General features: G+C 41.8%; 1 protein-coding gene across 3 annotated transcripts in view; it reads left to right on the top strand.

The window, feature by feature from the left end:
• The window catches only part of LOC123770489 (agrin), a 31,835-nt gene extending 9,652 nt beyond the window's left edge, over positions 1 to 22,183 (top strand). Inside the window, exons 3-19 of one of the 3 annotated variants that reach the window (XM_045762408.2) lie at positions 5,504 to 5,965; positions 6,684 to 6,929; positions 8,328 to 8,675; positions 9,310 to 9,558; positions 10,208 to 10,450; positions 11,018 to 11,278; positions 11,855 to 12,103; positions 12,671 to 12,931; positions 13,508 to 13,756; positions 14,119 to 14,400; positions 15,585 to 15,833; positions 16,401 to 16,733; positions 18,226 to 18,501; positions 18,816 to 19,004; positions 19,864 to 20,172; positions 20,998 to 21,162; positions 21,704 to 22,183. In XM_045762408.2, coding sequence (XP_045618364.1) covers positions 5,504 to 5,965; positions 6,684 to 6,929; positions 8,328 to 8,675; positions 9,310 to 9,558; positions 10,208 to 10,450; positions 11,018 to 11,278; positions 11,855 to 12,103; positions 12,671 to 12,931; positions 13,508 to 13,756; positions 14,119 to 14,400; positions 15,585 to 15,833; positions 16,401 to 16,733; positions 18,226 to 18,501; positions 18,816 to 19,004; positions 19,864 to 20,172; positions 20,998 to 21,162; positions 21,704 to 21,810 — 4,478 coding nt within the window. In that variant the 3' untranslated portion in view covers positions 21,811 to 22,183. The remainder of the gene's footprint in view (positions 1 to 5,503; positions 5,966 to 6,683; positions 6,930 to 8,327; positions 8,676 to 9,309; positions 9,559 to 10,207; positions 10,451 to 11,017; positions 11,279 to 11,854; positions 12,104 to 12,670; positions 12,932 to 13,507; positions 13,757 to 14,118; positions 14,401 to 15,584; positions 15,834 to 16,400; positions 16,734 to 18,225; positions 18,502 to 18,815; positions 19,005 to 19,863; positions 20,173 to 20,997; positions 21,163 to 21,703) is intronic. The other 2 variants (XM_045762411.2, XM_045762412.2) reach the window with 2 other exon arrangements.
• The last annotated feature ends 283 nt before the right edge of the window (positions 22,184 to 22,466 follow it).

Here is a 22,466-nt window from a genome sequence, read left to right as displayed (position 1 = left end):
CTAACAATTACAGCTGGATCACATATGTGGCCTAACAATAACAGCTGGACCACATATGTGGATTATCAATAACAGCTGGACCACATATGTGGCCTAACAATAACAGCTGGACCACATATATGGCCTAACAATAACAGCTGGACCACATATGTGGATTATCAATAACAGCTGGACCACATATGTGGCCTAACAATAACAGCTGGACCACATATGTTCCCTAACAATAACAGCTGGACCACATATGTGGCCTAACAATAACAGCTGGACCACATATGTGGCCTAACAATAACAGCTGGACCACATATGTGGCCTAACAATAACAGCTGGACCACATATGTGGATTATCAATAACAGCTGGACCACATATGTGGCCTAACAATAACAGCTGGATCACATATGTGGCCTAACAATAACAGCTGGACCACATATGTGGCCTAACAATAACAGCTGGACCACATATGTGGCCTAACAATAACAGCTGGACCACATATGTGGATTATCAATAACAGCTGGACCACATATGTGGACTATCACTAACAGCTCTCTCTGCTGCCACAATCATCAACAAAAGACTAATCACATCCAATCTTCCTCATCACTAAGATTGGTAAGCCTTGAAAACCTTCCAGAGGTTGATAAGGCTTTAATAATTTAACGCTCCAGAAATTGTAAAGGAGTCGTTCATATTTATTTCCTTCTTAACTCAATTATCTACTGTGTGTTCCATTTCACCAAGGCATCACACTTGTGTACCTCCACCTTGACATTACGCTCTGGCATCTCACTTCACCCAAGACCTTTATAAACTATATTATACAGCAATATTGCATCCTGCTTGTTCAAGTAGAGTGAACCCCGTTTTCTAACTGGGTTTGGGTAGGGGTGAAGGTTTAGTGTTGGCCTTCAAGCCTGTAAACTTCTGGAGGGTTAATGAAGCTTAACCTCTGGAGGGTTATTAAGGTGCAGGGTTGTTTAGGTTATTAAAAATGACGTGATGTCCCATTTTGTATTAGTTGGTCCTCAGTTAGGTTCGGGCAATTTAGTACATCGGTTTAATGATGTAGATGATAGGCTGCAAAGGAACCCACTACAATTGTTTGTCTCTCTGGTATCTATTTTACTGCTAACTGAACAGTAGCATTAAGTGAAAAGAAATATGGTCAACTGTTTCTTCTCTGGCCTGGCGATTACTAGTCGACGACGAAGACCACAGGGCTAGAGAACCCGTGGGAGAACAGACTAGGCAGTGTCGAGAATGCCAATATAATCGATGGTGTATTTGATTTTAGCAACTCTAATATCCATGGAGCATAAACATAAATCACAGACCAAATTAATTAGTAGTACCGTGACAGTTTTGCTACGAACTGCTTAAAGGGCGCTATCCCATTGAACTCGACCTATGCACAATGTTATTTTTACATTATAGCAATGTAAAAATGAGTTCCTATAAACGTTTTTCGTTTATAAATTATAAATAGATTTCGCAACAATCTATTGGTTAACAATGTAAAAAAGTTACAACGTATCGGTTATCAACATGAGAATGTTGCTACAACGTTTTTGTTAGGAATGCAAAAACGTTTCTACATCACATTATTAGCAACGTAAAACGTTGCAACAACGTATTAGTTATCAACTTAAAAGTTGCTACATTGCTTTGATTAGCACTAAAAGCATTGTTACAACCAGAGACAGATATATAAATAGATAACCAAGTGCTGGATTCTGGGCGGCCGCAGGAATTCTATTGTCTGGTCATCGTTTCTAAAACGTTTACAAGTGCCTTCAAAGAAGAGCGCTGGGTCTGAATGCTACAATCAAATTTTTTCACTCGTTGCAAAGAATTTGTTGCATCCCAGAGAAATGTTTGACGAATTTGAATAGAACTGTCAAGAGTGGTCCATCAACCTACACGGAAGAGGTGACCGAAGAGTGGTTCATCAACCTACACGGAAGAGGTGACCGAAGAGTGGTCCATCAACCTACACGGAAGAGGTGACCGAAGAGTGGTCCATCAACCTACACGGAAGAGGTGACCGAAGAGTGGTCCATCAACCTACACGGAAGAGGTGACCGGAAAACATGTGAAGAAATGAGACTTCATGATGGACCAGCACAGGAAACTGAACTGTCATGCTCAGCAACTGAACTTTTTTGTATCAATATTTTTCTACCGGTCATTGATTAGCTGTGCAGCATCCTAAGCAACCGGTTGAATGCTTAGTAGGAAATGAGCAGGAAGTATGAATTCTTTATAAATTCTTTTGAAACTGAATGAGTATTTACAAGAGGCTTCACATCACCTGATTTCATGCTGTCCTAAGGAACCAGGAACCAGGCCTTAGGGGAGGAGTTCATTCAGTTCAAAGCACATGTGCAACAATATAACTGCACTTAATACTGAGAACGTATAATAATTCATATTATTACGAATTATACTACTGCGCACATAGTTTTAAACTGCACATGTTTCAGCAAATTGTGACAAGCTCGCTCTCTTCAGTCTTTTCAGATACTTCAGTCTCAGCAAATACTTACCACTGCCTAATGGGTATCCATATGATACGAGAGACAGATAATTTTTCCTCTAAAACTCATCAAGTACTTCCTGAAGTCAAGAATGGAAGACAAGTTCATGTACTTTTCCTTAAAGTCCATAGAGCTGGAAGATGTATGCAAACCTGACTGTCGGGAAATTATTCATGACTTTGCAAACCGAGAACATCGCAAATTTCAAATTTAAATTTTGTTTCTCCTGATTATTTCTACTTTTCTTTGTTAAAGAATGTATTGATGCTTTTTAGAGCATATATTTTTACTCCTAATTTTGACAAGACCCCCCCCCCCACACCCTCTTCAAAGTCTCCTATAGAGGCCTATGCAGCCTCTATAGGACTATCCACCATTGCGTAAAAAGTTTGTGGTTACAGCATACCATTACTACAAACTTGAAGCTACCATGTAGCCCCCAACCGTTAATACAACCTTGAGACTACCACGTAGCCCCCAACCGATAATACAACCTTGAGACTACTACGTAGCCCCCCACCGTTAATACAACCTTGAGACTACCATGTAGCCCCCACCGTTAATACAACCTTGAGACTACCACGTAGCTCCCCACCGTTAATACAACCTTGAGACTACCACGTAGCCCCCCACCGTTAATACAACTTTGAGACTACCATATAGCCCCCACCGTTAATACAACCTTGGGACTACCACATATCTACACCGTTGTATGTGTGCTCGGCAACTTCAACACAAACATTCAACGTTTCAGATTAGCCACTCCAGAAAGGGGGTAGGAAACTTGATCATATCCCTCCCCTTCTGCCTGGATATCTGATTGAAACTTTCGCCGGATAGGAACGTAACGGCAAGGCCAACAGGATCACGTCCAGACTGGCAGGTGACAAAGGCCAAAACACAAAAAATGATATCTCCCCCGCAAATTTATGGAGCTTTATGTATATTTCGTCAATAAATGTGTCAGCAAATGTGTTTTACGTCGAAACTCGTTGCCACGAACGACTCAAATGTGAGTAGAGTAAACCAGGACATAAAGCCGGGTCAGAAGGCTTGTAAACGTAGCCTAACGTCAGGCCAGGAAGCTTGGACATAACGTCAGGCCAGGAAGCTTGGACATAACGTCAGGCCAGGAAGTTTGGACATAACGTCAGGCCAGGAAGTTTGAACATAACGTCAGGCCAGGAAGTTTGGACATAACGTCAGGCCAGGAAGTTTGGACATAGCGTCAGGCCAGGAAGTTTGGACATAACGTCAGGCCAGGAAGTTTGGACATAAAAACCGAACCATAAAGCTAAGAAATAGAACAACGAAAAACTTGGATACAAAACATGGGTTCAAAGTCCGGCTCAGTGAATCAAATGCTCCTCGGCTATCGACAAACATGAAAGCATCTTTTTCCGTCTTGAAGTACTTCCTCCAAACAAGTCGGAATGACTGGTTGTTGAAGATTCAGCTACGCGGAACAAAAGTTCCAAGTAGCACGAGCTATGGTGACCCCATCGTGGGCTTCATAGACGAAGCGAAGCGAAAATGTCCAAAGAGTTGTCAAGCAGGAGTTTGAAGAATAGGGCGAGGATGCAGAAATCTTGAGCGAGGAACTGGAGATAAGGTGAAGAGGTGAGATGATCGGCGGCCCAACCACCGAGGATTTGAACTTGAGGCGAGTGAAGTAGGATTGAGTGGGGCGTCATTTGCAGTATACACAGGGGCCGGGCACCCAAGCAGCTGGCAGTTGATGGTTGATTTCAGATGATAATGTTAAATCTTGTCGTTAGTGTTCTTTTTTGTTGACGACTTCAGCAAACTCTGATTATTAGGTCATTATATCACTATCACTTTGATTTACGATTATGTATATTTGACAAGTTCTATAGTACTGCGGACCTACTCATATTAGTGGTGAGAACACTGTGGTACTACTTGTACTCTACAAGGTGTGAATTCCTGGAATATATGCAAACCTCATCAAAGATTAACCCACAGATTTAGTCAATGTCTAAACCCCAGAACTGGTCGTCAGAAGTAATTAACAAGCTAGAGAAGCAACCCGGGAAGACTACATAATATCGTCTGGTTGCCAAAAACCACACAATAATGGGTTGTCAAAACGTAACCCGCAACATGACCAGCAATTTGGTTTACAACCAGGTCCCCAGTTACTGCTGGGTGAACAGGGGGGGGGGGGAGACCAATTAATGATAGGCGCCCAATCGATTTGTTATTTGATGATTTACACTGAGAGTTGGTCTTAAGTACGGGTGTGTGTGTGTGTGTGTACTCACCTAATTGTGCTTGCTGGGGTTGAGCTTTGGCTCTTTGGTCCCGCCTCATGAACCACACATGTGTGTGTGTGTGTATTTTATGTCCTTGTTTACAGTTCAGTTCTCGGTGTTTTCACTTGAAGTGTCTCCATGCCACCTGGGGCCGGATTCGACAACCAGTCACACTAGTACTTACATACCTGCGCATATTTTCTCAATCTTTGGCGGCTTTGTTTACATATATCAAACAATATATAAGCTCCAAAGCCCTAGGAGACTGTTTATAGTAATAACAACATTTAATTGGGAAGTTTCGATGCTGGTAAACTGTTTAATAAATATAAACATAGCAGTTAAAGGTTGAGAAAAGATGTTGAGTAGATGGATAAAAAGCCTCATGACTCCTGCCCCAGAACTTTCAGTGGTACGAGGTAGGTTTCCTGTTTTTTGTGAGGCACTTGTGATTCCAGGTTTTCCTTCAGTTTATTTTTTAGATTTAGCAAATCTTTTTCTTTGAAACTGTCTTTCTAGTGTCCTCTTTCCCTCACAGACATTGTAAAAAGTATATGTAAGGCTTCTAGAGATATTGGTCAGATTTCTGGTAAATGATCATTGTTTGGAGTGGGTACTCCGGCTATTGACATGGAATGTCAACAAGCACAGACTAAACCATTTTCCTTGTCCCAAAATTCTTTCTTCTGCGGTAGAACCAGCTTCAACGACACCGCCAGTAGCCTCTACAGGAGCTCCCATAGAGACAACTTCCTCAACGCCTAAAGTAGAAGCCCCGCCACCTGAAGAAGTATCCCAGCCGGCCGAAGGAGCCCCGCCACCTGAAGAAGTATCCCAGCCGGCCGAAGGAGCCCCGCCACCTGAAGAAGTATCCCAGCCGGCCGAAGGAGCCCCGCCACCTGAAGAAGTATCCCAGCCGGCCGAAGGAGCCCAGCCATCTGAAGAAGTATCCCAGCCGGCCGAAGGAGCCCAGCCATCTGAAGAAGTATCCCAGCCGGCCGAAGGGGCCCTGTCGCCTGAGCCGTGCTCAGAGCTATGTCCTTTCAACTATGACCCCGTCTGCGGCAGCGACGAGGTCACATACACCAACCCCTGCTCCTTTAACAACGCTGTCTGCCGGAACCCGGACATCGTCAAGAGTTACCACGGCCCTTGTGGTGGGTGCTAGGGAGTCTGATCACCATGTTTCTCTTCGAGGCTTATAATCAGTGTGAATACTGTTTGTTCCCATCTCTCTCACCTTCCACTTGACTTTATTAAACTTCTGCCACTGTTTTTGTCTACATTCCTCTCTTCTCATATTATATATATATATATATATATATATATATATATATATATATATATATATATATATATATATATATATATATATATATATATATATATATAGGGGTACCACCTCTGGTTGCGTTTGTAGGGACCCTTCCATACACTGTGTTTAATATTACGTTTTCTACAATTAAGTTGAATATAATCTGGTATAAAAGTTAGTTAGATTGCAGATTTAAGATTTATTTTACAAACTAAGCATGCTAGCTAGATAGTGTGTACATGCATGCTTAGGAATTTGCATGTTGGTGCTTTCTATGTACTTTAGGAATTGTTTTAGATTCAGTCTCTCGAAACAAAAGTTCCAAGTAGCACGGGCTATAGTGAACCCGTAATGAACTTGGAAATAATAGTCTTAGAATTGAATATGCAACACTTGATTTTACTCAATATATGAAATAATTTCTCGTAACTTGTATTAAATTATAATATTGTGAAATATATTTTAAACAGAAATACTCAATCTATATTTTCTTTTTGCTACATATTATTAACATAAATTAATGTATATTGTTGAATAAAAATATGTTCGTGTACAAACAGTGCCGTTTCTATTTGATGCCGTCGTCCGAATCGGTACAACGTCGCCGAGGCCTGACGGAGGCGCTGTAGCAGGCGGCGACAACGACGTCTCCCCTGCGTGTCGCGCCGCCTGCACCCGGATCTACCTGCCTCTGTGTGCCAGCAACGGAAAGACTTACAACAACAGATGCACTTATGAGCTGGATTCCTGTCTGTCTCAGCAAGCAGGGGGACCCCCCATCACCGTGGTAGCTGAAGGACCTTGTGGTAAGACAACATTCACCATTTTTGTTTTATGTTCAAATAACTCAAACAATTGATAACAATAGTTCAATGTTATCATAGTTCCCCAAAGAATCTGAATTTGTTTAGAAGAAAATGGGTCTCTAGAGCTTCATCAGCCGTTTTCTGTATTCTAGTCGGCCGTGAATAGAGAGAAAAGGCACAAGGAGAACCACTTTTTGTGTAGTCTGTGCTCATGTGTACGTCTCTCTCGACGCGTTGCCTTGACGTACTCGCCTAGACGTGCTTCAGCGTCACTGGATAGTCAATGCAATGACTCTCTTTCCTAAGATCCCTCGTCATATTTCCTTTGTAAACTTAATATATTTTACAGTCTTTACTTTACAGTGTTCGTGGTGTAGTGGTAAGACACTCGCCTGGCGTTCCGCGAGCGCTATGTCATGGGTTCGTATCCTGGCCGGGGAGGATTTACTGGGCGCAATTCCTTAACTGTAGCCTCTGTTTAACGCAACAGTAAAATGTGTACTTGGATGAAAAAACGATTCTTCGCGGCAGGGGATCGTATTCCAGGGACCTGCCCGAAACGCTACGCGTACTAGTGGCTCTACAAGAATGTAACAACTCTTGTATATATCTCAAAAAAAAAAAAAAAAAAAAAAAAAAATTATATATATATATATATATATTATATATATATATATATATATATATATATATATATATATATATATATATATATATATATATATATATATATATATATATATATATATATATATATGTCGACGCAAATTCCTTAATATATCTAAGTTACACCACAAGTCCATCCAAATGGCAAAAATACAGACTCATGTCTTCCTGACAGTTTTTTTTCCATCTATGGCCATTGTTTCCACTTCATTCTTGTTCATTGTTTCCAGGCGGGTTAATAAAACCATGGAACCTCTTACACGCCGAAGCCATAAATATTAACCAACATAAAGTTCAACATTCAATAAAAAAACAAGAATGTCCTTAATAACAGAGAGACGTTTACAAGCTGCCGTGCTTCCTGTCCCCCCATCGAGGCCACTGGAAATGGTGGTTCTCGGGTAAATTCAGGTTAATATTTCCCACGCTGCTTCTTTCCTCCAGATTACGGAGCTTGGGTTCTCCCAACATATCATGACCGTTCAAACCACCCTTCGGACCACAGTTGGATTTAATGTCTCTATCTTTTCTAGTTTCGCGTTGGATTCCACGTTGCTCCGACTTGGAATCCAAATCGAGAGTTATTTTGACATCCCCTGATCATACACAACCCTTGCCATCTCTGCCTCTACTTGTTAATAACTTTCCGAAGTTATTAACAAAATGACTGGAAATATGAATGTGTTCAGTACCATAAGAATTTGGGTATTATTGTTATTATGTTTAAAACAGATGATACCGTCATTAGTCCTGGAGCCTTGGATCCTGTTCATGCTGAAGTCGGGGAATCAGTTCCTCCTGGAGTACAGGATCCCATTGGTTCTGGAGCAGGGGATTCTATTGTTCCTGGAATAGACCCAGTAGTTGAGGTTCCTGCTGTCCCGGGAGCTGAGACTCCCGTTTCTCCTGCTGGAGGAGCTCCAGCTTCCTCCTGCAAGGAGAACTGCCAGAAGATCTACATTCCCGTGTGTGGCAGCGACGGCGTCACCTACAACAACCCGTGTATCCTGGGGGAGGCCCACTGCAAGAGTCTGGAGGCCGGCGGCAGCGGCGTCGCCCTCGCCTACGACGGCGTCTGTGGTGAGTATTTGCATCATAATTGTAATTGATGAAGATTACTTGGGTGTTCACAACACGCACACACGAACAACGTTCGAGATTCGCAGTACACGGGACTCGGATTCGATTCCCGTCAAAGACAGAAACAGTTTCTGTCTTTTCTAAGACAGCAGTTTCTTTCACTTGAGGCGTCTGCTCACGTAGCACTAAATAGGAACCTTGGAGTCAGCTGCTGCAAGTTGTATCCTAGGGATAAGTGTGTGTGTGTGTGTGTGTGTGTGTGTAATATACGTGGTAGATATAATAGAGAAAAATAGGTGGGGAGTCCATACATTAGCTAACCAATGGTTAGAAAAGTGTAGTCCAAGAACGAATAGCATGAACCTTTTGGCTCAAATAGTAAATAAAAAGAACGCACACAATATTATGTCTAAGTGTTAATTTTGAGCATTAATATTAACAGTTAATTATAATATGCGTATTGTTTTATTCATTATCGTTGAGTCTTCCCTCAATTTTTGCATAAAATACAAATGTCTTTCAACGATGACTCAAATATTCTCCCCTTTCAGCTTCGAAAAAAATTCGATGCTTCGATTTGTTTTAATCGGATTGTTACATAACTAAATACATCGGAATTCTATTGTTCTTTTAGAGCAGAGTACAGGGCCAGAAGCCGTGCCATCAGAACAGGTGCCAGGGACCCCGAGCGACCCCAAGGTGGACTCCAGGGTCACCCCAGCCCCTGCCTCATCCTGCCCTGAGCAGTGCACCAGGATCTTCACGCCCGTGTGTGGCAGCGACGGCGTCACCTACAAAAACCCGTGTATCCTGGGGGAGGCCCACTGCAAGAGTCTGGAGGCCGGCGGCAGCGGCGTCGCCCTCGCCTACGACGGCGTCTGTGGTGAGCATTTGTCATGTACATGTGTTATAGCTTTCAGGGATTAGGGCTAACTTTTAATATATACTTGTAACTAAAAATATATTCGTTTTAGGAATTTTTTAGATAAATTTATGACGTGATAAATAGTTTTAAAATTATGTTGCTAAAGTTGAACAAGCTAAAGAATTTTGTATAAAAATTTCTAGATTTTGTGTTGAGTAATCAGAGCTATTGGGTTTAATGCTTTGTATATTTGAAGCCATTGATTGTTTTTTTTTTATTAACACATTAGGTACATCTGCATTAGTGCAGCTACCCTAGACTATATAAAGTGGAGTACAGTTACTGCAGGAATATTATATATTTATAGGACACTGACTATGCCGGGAAGCTAGTGGCAATGGTCTTATATGTAATGTTGTTAAAATACATGTTCTTTATGAAGACTTGGGAATATGTGACAAGAATAGGCTATGAACACTGCACCGTCGAGAAACCAAACGCAAGAAATTAAACATATGATGGGGGGTCATTTTTACTAATATAAGTATATTAATGTCTGCAGAAAAAAACAGGTCAGCTTTCCAACATGCTTTGATGTTATATATATCATGAAACTGAAAACGTTATCTTATTCCAACATGTGTTTAACCTAGATACTGTTCCGCAGGGAGACCGATCGTCCCGGGACAGGAACCATCAGGACAGGTGCCAGGGGCCCCTAGCGACCCAAAGGTGGACACCAGGGTCACCCCAGCCTCCTCCTGCCCTGAGCAGTGCACCAGGATCTTCACGCCCGTGTGCGGCAGCGACGGCGTCTCCTACAACAACCTGTGTTTACTGGAGATCGCAGACTGTAGGAGCAGAGAAGCTGGAGGGACCGGCGTCGTGGCTGTGTCTGATGGCTACTGTGGTGAGTGACTGGCAGTGTTCTCTGTTCTGAACTTGGTACACTCTTCAGCTTGGAACAACTCGATGGTTTCCTGTAAACTTTCATCTTCAATGCATTATTATTTGTTTGTATTAATTTCTAGTATAAGAAGTCATCTTTTGCTGTTTCTAAAGCAAATTATCTAGTAGGTTCAACTTAATTATATTTGCTCCCAAAAATACCCAGGGTGATATGTTAGGCGCGATAATTATGCCCTAACAAAACAATGCCATTTCACACTGAATGATTTTGCTTGGAGAGATTACATGTATAAATCAGCAAGCATAGCGCTATTTAGAGATATTATTACTTTAGTGAATTTAAGGAACTGAAATCCAAAAACATGATTGTATTTAGCTAAAATTTAATCTGTGTTAGCATTTTACAAACAATATATCTGAAATGGCTATTGCTCTCACTCAGAATAATACTACATTCTCACGAGTTTGGCTGTAGCGATAAATTTATGCTAAATTTCCTTCATTGTCACTACTGAAGAAGCTGGATGATCTTTTGCTTCTGGAATAATAGACTCTGTTGGTCGACTAGGAGAACCTGTTGTCCCTGGAGCTGTAGATCCTGTTGGACCCGTAGCTGTAGATCCTGTTGGACCCGGAGTTGAGGCTCCCGTTTCTCCTGCTGGAGGAGCTCCAGTGTCCTCCTGCGTTAAAAGCTGCCAGAAGATCTACATTCCCGTGTGTGGCAGCGACGGCGTCACCTACAACAACCCGTGTATCCTGGGGGAGGCCCACTGCAAGAGTCTGGAGGCCGGCGGCAGCGGCGTCGCCCTCGCCTACGACGGCGTCTGTGGTGAGCATTTGTCATGTACTTGTGTTATAGCTTTCAGGGATTAGGGCTAACTTTTAATATATACTTGCAACTAAAAATATATTCGTTTAAGTTTTTTTAGATAAATTTATGACGTGATAAGAAATTTCAAAATTATGTTGCTAAAGTTGAGCAAGCTAAAGAATTTTGTATTAAAACCTTTGGGTTTTGTGTTGAGTAATCAGAGCTATTGGGTTTAATGCTTAGTATACTTGAAGATATCGATGGTTACTGAAGGAATATTATATATATTTGAAGGACACTGATTACGCCTAGAAGCTAGTGACAAGTCTTGTATGTGGTCTTGTTAAAATGTATGTTCTTTATGAAGTCTTTGAAATACGTGACAAGAATAGGCTATGAACACTGCACCGTCGAGAAACCAAACGCAAGAAATTAAATATATAATGGGGGGTCATGTTTACTAATATATGTATATTAATGTCTGCAGAAAAAAAACAGGTCAGCTTTCGAAACATGCTTTGATGTTATATATATCATGAAACTGAAAACGTTATCTTATTCCAACATGTGTTTAACCTAGATACTGTTCCGCAGGGAGACCGATCGTCTCGGGACAGGAGCCATCAGGACAGGTGCCAGGGGCCCCTAGCGACCCCAAGGTGGACACCAGGGTCACCCCAGCCCCTGCCTCCTCCTGCCCTGAGCAGTGCACCAGGATCTTCACGCCCGTGTGCGGCAGCGACGGCGTCTCCTACAACAACCTGTGTTTACTGGAGATCGCAGACTGTAGGAGCAGAGAAGCTGGAGGGACCGGCGTCGTGGCTGTGTCTGATGGCTACTGTGGTGAGTGACTGCCAGTGTTCTCTGTTCTGAGCTTGGTACACTCTTCAGCTTGGAACAACTCGATGGTTTCCTGTAAACTTTCATCTTCAATGCATTATTATTTGTTTGTATTAATTTCTACTATAAGAAGTCATCTTCTGCTGTTTCTAAAGCAAATTATCAAGTTGGTTCGACTTAATTATATTTGCTCCCAAAAATACCCAAGGTGATATGTCAGGCGCGATAATTATGCCCTAACAAAACAATGCCATTTCACAATGAATGATTTTGCTTGGAGAGATTACATGTATAAATCAGCAAGCATAGCGCTATTTAGAGATATTATTGCTATAGTGAATGTAAGGAAGTGAAAGCCAAAAACATGATTGTATTTAGCTTAGGTTTCATCTGTGTTAGCATTTTACAAGCAATATATCTGAAATGGCTATTGCTCTCACTCAGAATAATACTACATTCTCACGAGTTTGGCTGTAACGATGAATTTATGCTAAATTTCCTTCACTGACACTACTGAAGAAGCTGGATGATCTTTTGCTCCTGGAATAATAGACTCTGTTGGTCCACTAGGAGAACCTGTTGTCCCTGGAGCTGTAGATCCTGTTGGACCCGTAGCTGTAGATCCTGTTGGACCCGGAGTTGAGGCTCCCGTTTCTCCTGCTGGAGGAGCTCCAGCGTCCTCCTGCGTTAAAAGCTGCCAGAAGATCTACATTCCCGTGTGTGGCAGCGACGGCGTCACCTACAACAACCCGTGTATCCTGGGGGAGGCCCACTGCAAGAGTCTGGAGGCCGGCGGCAGCGGCGTCGCCCTCGCCTACGACGGCGTCTGTGGTGAGCATTTGTCATGTACTTGTGTTATAGCTTTCAGGGATTAGGGCTAACTTTTAATATATACTTGCAACTAAAAATATATTCGTTTTAAGTTTTTTTAGATAAATTTATGACGTGATAAGAAATTTCAAAATTATGTTGCTAAAGTTGAGCAAGCTAAAGAATTTTGTATTAAAACCTTTGGGTTTTGTGTTGAGTGATCAGAGCTATTGGGTTTAATGCTTAGTATACTTGAAGGTGTCGATTGTTACTGAAGGAATATTGTATATTTGAAGGACACTGATTATGCCTAGAAGCTAGTGACAATAGTCTTGTATGTGGTCTTGTTAAAATGTATGTTCTTTATGAAGTTTTTGAAATACGTGACAAGAATAGGCTATGAACACTGCACCGTCGAGAAACCAAACGCAAGAAATTAAACATATGATGGGGGGTCATTTTTACTAATATAAGTATATTAATGTCTGCAGAAAAAAAACAGGTCAGCTTTCCAACATGCTTTGATGTTATATATATCATGAAACTGAAAACGTTATCTTATTCCAACATGTGTTTAACCTAGATACTGTTCCGCAGAACGACCAATCGTCTCGGGACAGGAGCCATCAGGACAGGTGCCAGGGGCCCCTAGCGACCCCAAAGTGGACACCAGGGTCACCCCAGCCCCTGCCCCCTCCTGCCCTGAGCAGTGCACTAGGATCTTCACGCCCGTGTGCGGCAGCGACGGCGTCTCCTACAACAACCTGTGTTTACTGGAGATCGCAGACTGTAGGAGCAGAGAAGCTGGAGGGACCGGCGTCGTGGCTGTGTCTGATGGCTACTGTGGTGAGTGACTGGCAGTGTTCTCTGTTCTGAACTTGGTATACTCTTCAGCTTGGAACATCCCTTGTGGTATACAACTGTCAGGTTTCAACAAACCACATCCCTCATACTTACACTGATTCGAGTAGACTCTTTGAGCACTCGCACGTGTTTGTGGTTCCTCTACATAATATACTGTAGTTTTAGGAATTAGGTAACAAATCACACAAATTCTTGATTAAAGTTTGCAAGTTTATTAAAAGAATTGCTGTAGGTTCCTCAGAACTTGATGCAGTGGAGATTCGGGGAATTTGACAATCAGTTATCAGCCATTTTACTAGTCAATGACACGTTTGTAAACTATTTTTTTCAATCTGCTTTTATAGCTGACGGAGTCCAGGTCGACGCTCTTCCTCCAGCTGGCGGAGCTTCCCCCGTCGACGCTACATCTTCTGCAGGTGAACCAGAAGGGTCTGAACTCCTGCCGGGCATTGTCGACATTCGGGTGTTCGTGCCGCAGTGCGTCGACAACTGCACGCAGGAGGTGACGCCGGCGTGTGGCAGCAACGGCCACACCTACACCAACCTCTGTTTACTGTTGCTCGCTGACTGTTATAACAGGGAGTCGGGAGGAACAGGGGTCCAGGAGAGGGACTCCAGCTTCTGCGGTGAGTGTGTTTCAGTCTGTTATTGACTTTGCGTTTGATGCCGTTTCTCTCATATTTCTTGAGAAGCCCCAAGACGCGAAGGACGTGCTTCTTATTGACCAACGTCACCCATTGGAACTCATCTGAACAGTCGTAAATGAATTCGAGGTCCTGTGGTTTGTTGCTTCCTCGAGAAGGTGAGAGAGGGACGACCATCGTCAACACAGTTTGGCTTTCCGTGAGTGCAGGACTTGACGGAACATCGACGGCCTCGCCTCTGGCAGGTCGGGGTTCAATCCGCGACCGTCCTAGTGATTGGGACCCATGCTTTCATGGTAGATGAAGATGACTTGCTCCTACAGAGGTAGAGTTGTAATCTGCTCTCGCACAAGATAGCACATAGTAACTATAAGCAATAAGTCATATATTTTGCTTATACAAAAGTATATATGTGACATATTCCAAGCCATATTTTTTTCATGGCACCAACGTTTTCTCTCAGTTTTATTAAACAATAGAGATTTTATACAAAATTTGACCATATCCTGAGTTACTTTACAATTTATTTAAATATTTTAGTTTTGTTTTATTATTTTTATAAAACTGTAATATCAATAGGTATAGGTTCAGTATTAATTGTAATATCTTAACATACTAAGAAGGTTAGGATAGGTTGTGGTTTTCTCTTCAGCTTTTCAAGGTAAACTGAAATATTAACAAGAAATTAGTATGTCACATATGCACTTATTCATAAGCAAGATATTGACTATAAGCAAGTGCGAGAACGGGTTGCGAGGAAAGCTCAATAATGTCAAAGTGAGAGACACACACACACGAAGGCTTATTCAATATTAATTATATTTCTGAAGTAATTATTTAAGTAAAGAAACATTGTTGAGCTTAAATAGCTCATTGTTGAAGTTATTATGTTGTGTTGTAGTGCTAGAGGGCTGCAGAGCCTATACATTGTCTCCAAATGTTGTCTCTTGTGTGGCACCTGGTTCCAGGGCGAGAGAGAACCGTTGTTTGCGTTATCTGCTTCTCTGGCGTAATTGTGTTCGAAAACGTTTTAAGATAATTGTTTGCATTTTTATTAGTAATTATTCCAATGGCTAATGTACCTCATCTGTTGTTTTGGTTTACTTTATGTAACTGACAATGTTAATTGTATTCTAAGATGTCTTAACCTAGATACTGTTCCGCAGAGAGACCGATCGTCTCGGGACAGGAGCCATCAGGACAGGTGCCAGGGGCCCCTAGCGACCCCAAGGTGGACTCCAGGGTCACCCCAGCCATTGCCTCCTCCTGCCCTGAGCAGTGCACCAGGATCTTCACGCCCGTGTGCGGCAGCGACGGCGTCTCCTACAACAACCTGTGTTTACTGGAGATCGCAGACTGTAGGAGCAGAGAAGCTGGAGGGACCGGCGTCGTGGCTGTGTCTGATGGCTACTGTGGTGAGTGACTGGCAGTGTTCTCTGTTCTGAACTTGGTACACTCTTCTGCTTGGAAAAACTCGATGGTTTCCTGTAAACTTTCATCTTCAATGCATTATTATTTGTTTGTATTAATTTCTAGTATAAGAAGTCATCTTTTGCTGTTTCTAAAGCAAATTATCTAGTAGGTTCAACTTAATTATATCTGCTCCCAAAAATACCCAGGTTGATATGTCAGGCGCGATAATTATGCCCTAACAAAACAATGCCATTTCACAATGAATGATTTTGCTTGTAGAGATTACATGTAAAAATCAGCAAGCATAGCGCTATTTAGAGATAGTATTGCTATAGTGAATTTAAGGAACTGAAAGCCAAAAACATGATTGTATTTAGCTAAAGTTTCATCTGTGTTAGAGTTTTACAAGCAATATATCTGAAATGGCTATTGCTCTTACTCAGAATAATACTACATTCTCACGAGTTTGGCTGTAACGATGAATTTATGCTAAATTTCCTTCATTGTCACTATTGAAGAAGCTGGATGATCTTTTGCTCCTGGAATAATAGACTCTGTTGGTCGACTAGGAGAACCTGTTGTCCCTGGAGCTGTAGATCCTGTTGGACCCGTAGCTGTAGATCCTGTTGGACCCGTAGCTGTAGATCCTGTTGGTCCCGTAGCTGTAGATCCTGTTGGTCCCGTAGCTGTAGATCCTGTTGGTCCGGGAGTTGAAGCTCCCGTTTCTCCTGCTGGAGGAGCTCCAGCGTCCTCCTGCAATAAGAGCTGCCAGAAGATCTACATTCCCGTGTGTGGCAGCGACGGCGTCACCTACAACAATCTGTGTTTACTGGAGATCGCAGACTGTAGGAGCAGAGAAGCTGGAGGGACCGGCGTCGTGGCTGTGTCTGACGGCCGCTGTGGTGAGTGACTGGCAGTGTTCTCTGTTCTGAGCTTGGTACACTCTTCAGCTTGGAACATTGTGTCAGTTATACTATTCTGAGACTCACAAAAGTGTGTGAAAAACTTCTGATGACTGGCAAGACTAATAAGTTTGAATTGAAATTCATATTGGATTAAATGTTAATTGAGGGAATGGCAATTATTTCCAGACATCAATCGTTAGACCACTGTAACAGACTGTTACTGTACATGAGACCGTTGCTCATATCAATTGTTAGAACACTGTAACAGACTGTTACTGTACATGAGACCGTGGCTCATTAAAATCTCACATTAGCTCTATTTGTGAAGATTAAATAACAGGCAGCATCCCTATGATACGCAAACCTGTCCTCTTAAAAAGAACGTCGCTTTTGGCCGTTTGCCCGTATGGCCGAATATGAACGTAATTTGAAAATGAAAAAAAATGAATATAAATTTTGGATTTTTATTTCAACAGCAGTAAGTTAAGTGTCCTCTGATAGGTTAGGTGGGCAGGAAATTCTCATAAAGTTTCAAAACGGTATGAAAAACGTTAATTGAAAGAATTCTTTTCTAAGCTTGCCGAGTAAGCCGGACGACTCAAACAGAAAACGGAACAGTACGTCACTTTTGCGAGTCGATTTCATTTCAAATTACGTCCAAATTTGGCCATAGTGCGCATACGAGCGAAAAGTGACGTTATTTTTAAGAGGACGGGTTGGATACGCGCACTTCGTGAGGAATTGTGCGCATACATACTTCAAAAGGGGGGTAACTGTAATATATTTTCAACATTTAATTTGAGTTCCCCTTCTCCTGCCTTTCCTTCTCCCTGTTATGATGTGAATCCCCCTGTGGGAGTTTACTGTTCAGCTTCTCTCGTTTTTATTCAGAGGTTCACCTCATGATGTGTGTGTAGTTCAGGTTCGGTTTTTGTGTTAACTCTCATGGTATTATTGTGTAAACTTCTGTAGTATTATTGTGTAAACTTTAAGAATACTATAGTGTTGCCTCGCTCTTTCCCGTTCGACTCTGAGGTTGATTGGTAAAGAATTGCTACACGGAACAAAAAGTTCCAAGCAGCACGGGCTATGATGAGCCCGTGACTCTGAGGTACTAACACTTCTCTGATTGATGAATATTAAGCCACCCATTAGGTGGCACGGGCATGAATAGCCCGTGAAACTCTTCTCTCTCTCTCTCTCTCTCTCTCTCTCTCTCTCTCTCTCTCTCTCTCTCTCTCTCTCTCTCTCTCTCTCTCTCTCTCTCTCCTGCACCTTTCTTTGTATTCTGGATATCGTTGTGCCCTGAAAGATTTTTTAATTATGTTTATTCTCTAAAGGAGAAGTCTTCTCATAGTGTAGTCGCTCTGTGGCGAAATTTCAATATAAATGGTGGTCATGTTTTTAGCGTGAGAATCCTTACTGAGTGGTTTGTTTATTTTCCCGCAGTCGTTAACAAATATTGTGTGAATTACTATTTTTCCTGCAGGAGTCCCAGTAGTAGAAGACGACAAAGGGGAGGCGATAACGTCCTCTTCTACAGGAGTTGCTGAGGAAGGTACTAAGGTAGAGGAAGTTCCGGCTTACATTCCCCCAGTGCGCACCTCCACCACCTCCTGCCAAAGTGACTGCACGAACCTTCAGGAGCCCGTGTGTGGCTCTGATGGCGTCACCTATGAGAACGAGTGCATCCTGGACGTAGCCAGCTGCAGGCGCCGGGAGGACGGCGGCGAGGGGATCTACATCGTCAGCGGCGGTTCTTGTGGTGAGTCCTCGAGAGATATGTCCTCCAAAAATGAAAGGAAATATCTTTTGCTGACAATAAGACATCAAAACGTGGTTGAAAATTAAACACATAGACCCATACATCTGCAAATACAAGAATTGACCATTTTTTTGGTCCGTCCTGGACCATTATTGACCTCATATTGGTCCAGGACGGATCGAAACGTTAGTTTTTTTTCAGATTCGTGAGTTGGGTGTTTGATATAACTTTTGTTTTATTTTGTTTACGTTAAACTTTTGCATCTGTCGAGATGCAAACGTTAATAAATAGCTGTTTAAATGATTTTTTTCAAGATGACATCAAGTCACCAGTTGAAGTTGATAAAGCAACAGCCTGTCGAGAGCAGTGTACGAAAATCTACCTTCCGGTCTGCGGCAGTGACGGCAACACGTACGACAATGAATGTCTTTTGGATGTTGTCAATTGCAAGAGATGGGAGGAAGGCGAGAAGGGCATCTACATCATCCACGAGGGGCGCTGTGGTGAGTACGAGGGAGAGAGAGAATAATAGATAGATGTTGACCAGACCACACACTAGAAGTTGAAGGGACGACGACGTTTCGGTCCGTCCTGGACCATTCTCAAGTCGATTTGAGAAGGGTCCAGGACGGACCGAAACGTCGTCGTCCCTTCAACTTCTAGTGTGTGGTCTGGTCAACATACTTCAGCCACGTTATTGTGACTCATCGCCTCAACAATAGATAGATATTAAGGATCAGTTGCACATCACAGAGATGAACAATGGTGCGACATTTCATTTGTACATTTGAATATATCACTGACATCAAAATGTTATTTTCCTCTGCTGATATTTGTTATAACACACTATTAAGACTTTCTCCGACTAATGCTACGCGTTCGTATGTAACTAATGCAATAATATTATATATATATATATATATATATATATATATATATATATATATATATATATATATATATATATACATATATATATATATATATATATATATATATACATATATATATATATATATATATACATATATATATATATATATATATATATATATATATATATATATATATATATATATATATATATATATATATATATATTGCATATTGCATTAGTTTTTTGTATTATAAACAATTTAGGCTCACACATTTGCTGTTGAGGTTATGCACATGCTTAATCTGAAACTACGGGCTCACTATAGCCCGTGCTGCCCGGGGGGGTTTAGCTCCCGAGTGGCTGAATCTAAAAATCAACAAAAAACAACAGCTTAATCTCAACCTGATTTCATTAACACAACACAAACTACAACATTCTGAATAAGCCAATGCCGTGAAATAATCCCACCCCACTTGACTGAGCAGAGGATGAAGGCATTGGAGACCTTGCAGTACCTTCTGTGCCTGATCAGTCGCTAGCAGCACCCATAGACTCGCCATCAGAAACCATTCCATCCCCATCCGTGCCAGTTGAGTCTCCCCTTCTGGCGTCTCTGGGCGTATCCTACAGCGCCTCTACGTCCCCGTGCCCGGAGCAGTGTGCCGAAGATTACTCTCCTGTCTGTGGTACCGACAACCTGACGTATGACAGCCATTGCGTCCTGGAGGAGACCAGCTGCAGGAGACGGTCAGCGGGAGATGATATAATCAGAAAGGCTTTCGATGGACCCTGCGGTAAGTGTTCCGTGTACATTTTGACTCGTCGTATGTCATAAATTCCGTTTTCTTTTGGCATTTATGGTAATTTAGATCTCAGGTTTATATTTCGGTACCGGTTGGATTATTCAGTGGTATATGTGTGTGTGTTGAGTGAGTCCTCGTTGTTAGTTTGACTCTGCGTGCATCACAAGGAGGTAACGGTGGGATTTACTTCAGGTTATATATTATTTGTGACGTTAGCCATTTGTTTTCTTTAATGAGTGCAATATCGTACTCACTCCCTGTAGTCAGTATAGCATCACGTTTTCTTACACCTGATGTTTCTGTTCAACTATAAGACAATAGGTAACTGTTGTGAGGTTGCATCCTGATTCTCTCATGATCATTTCTATGGATCTGTGTGCAGGCCGTCCTCACAAGCATTTTCAACGTCAAGAAACTGTCGTACTAAAGGGTCCTATCCTAACCTACCAGAGGACCAATATGTCTTCTCTATCACTGTATCACAGAGTGTTTTGAGTATCCACCTTCGTATTTTGCCGCGTCCTGTTCCCGTGTCTGTCTACCTAATCCTCCCTTTCCACAGTTTATTATTATTATTATTTTCTACCACAGACGTGGCCATATATTTACAATGCTAACCACCATATATACATTTTCTTCTGTCCTCCATGGACAGGGTTAGAGAAGTGTTAAATATATAGTTCAAGGGTTTATTGAACACTCAACCACAGAAGGTGATTTGGTGCTTTTAAAATGCTAAGCTAACCTACATACGTAAATACATAGATACACAGATTTATGTATGCCCTACATAAAGTGTTCGATGTCTTTCCACAGTGGCCGCCCTGCCCCGAGGCCCAGTGTGTGACAGGAGATGTGACGGCGGTGTGGCGCTAGTGTGTGGCAGTGACGGAGAGACCTACAACAGTCGCTGTCTCCTGGAACACGCCGACTGTCTCAACCCTTTCGCCACCATCGCTTTTGTGAAGGACGGCCCTTGTGGTGAGTCGAATAACGCCTTAGCTTAGACCTAAGAAAAGTTTTATATCTACGTCATCCCTACGCTTGTTAATCTTTTATAGCTATAGTTCCTGAAGGCTATTTTAATGTACTTCAGTTTAGTGTATATCGATGGACGTATTTTTGTGAAGACGTGTTCTATTTTTTTCATTCTTTAGCCTTGTACCCTTGCTGTTTTAAGGAGGTTGGTTGCTTCCCTTATATTGTACCGTCCTTTAGGTCTTTTATCATCAATCTTCATCACCTTAAACTTGCTGTTTGTGAATTCCAGTAACCATTTTTCAGATCAACTATTCATTCCGTACTGTAGTTTGATGGTTTTTCTTCTCTGCCTCTATGCATCACCATTGGACTTATTCCATTTCTAGGACTTCCTTTCGCCTAAGTCCTCTCATTGAGTTCTTTTTATAATCTCTTTTTGTAAATCACATTTTTGCAGTCTTGCATCATTGCTTTACTTCCACATTAAATCTTTGTAATGCATCAGTTTGACATTACTCAGATACGTTATTTTAACTTGCAGATTCATCAATAACACTTCTGGAATTATCGTCATCGTCATCATCAGAGGACGATTCCGATACTGAGGACGTAGCGTTTCCCCACCTTGGTTACCTCCCTCCATTTTAGACAGCAAGAGCCGCACGTTCCTATCTCCTTCAGGGGACTGTGTACATTGCTTTATCTTCAACGATAGGTGCAAGAGACCAAGAGGTAGCCATCTTCGGCGTCATCAGAAGCAGAATTACCTTTGCTGGTTTATATATATATATAAAAAGATCCGTCACGGCCAGTTCGTATGGCCTATGGATACCGCAGTTACCCCATACACGCTGCTTACTCCGTCTGTGATATACGCAAATCTATATATCTTATAATATTTTGCTATTAGTATTGTTTTCCCATGAACAGCCAGACCAGATAACAACCAGAAATATACTTGAACTCAGCAGCTTGAGATCATCCATGCATACACACCTTATATATATATATATATATATATATATATATATATATATATATATATATATATATATATATATATATATATATATATACCGCCATTAGATTTATCACAGTATAAATAACTCTGAAATTTCAAAGTTATTGTGCTAAAATAGTTACCATAACCAGGAGGGGGTTACTTCTGCCATATTACATGAAACTAAGTTACCATGAGGTTACCATACATGACACAATAGGGAGGAATAGGAAAGACATGAGTGCCAGGCAGGCCATTATGTACACCTTTGCGATAGTCATTTGTCAGAGAAACTTATATGATA

The sequence above is a fragment of the Procambarus clarkii genome, chromosome 46, assembly GCF_040958095.1.
Source record: "Procambarus clarkii isolate CNS0578487 chromosome 46, FALCON_Pclarkii_2.0, whole genome shotgun sequence".
NCBI classification, from domain to species: Eukaryota; Metazoa; Arthropoda; class Malacostraca; order Decapoda; family Cambaridae; genus Procambarus; species Procambarus clarkii.
This window is presented reverse-complemented; position numbering and strand designations above follow the sequence as displayed.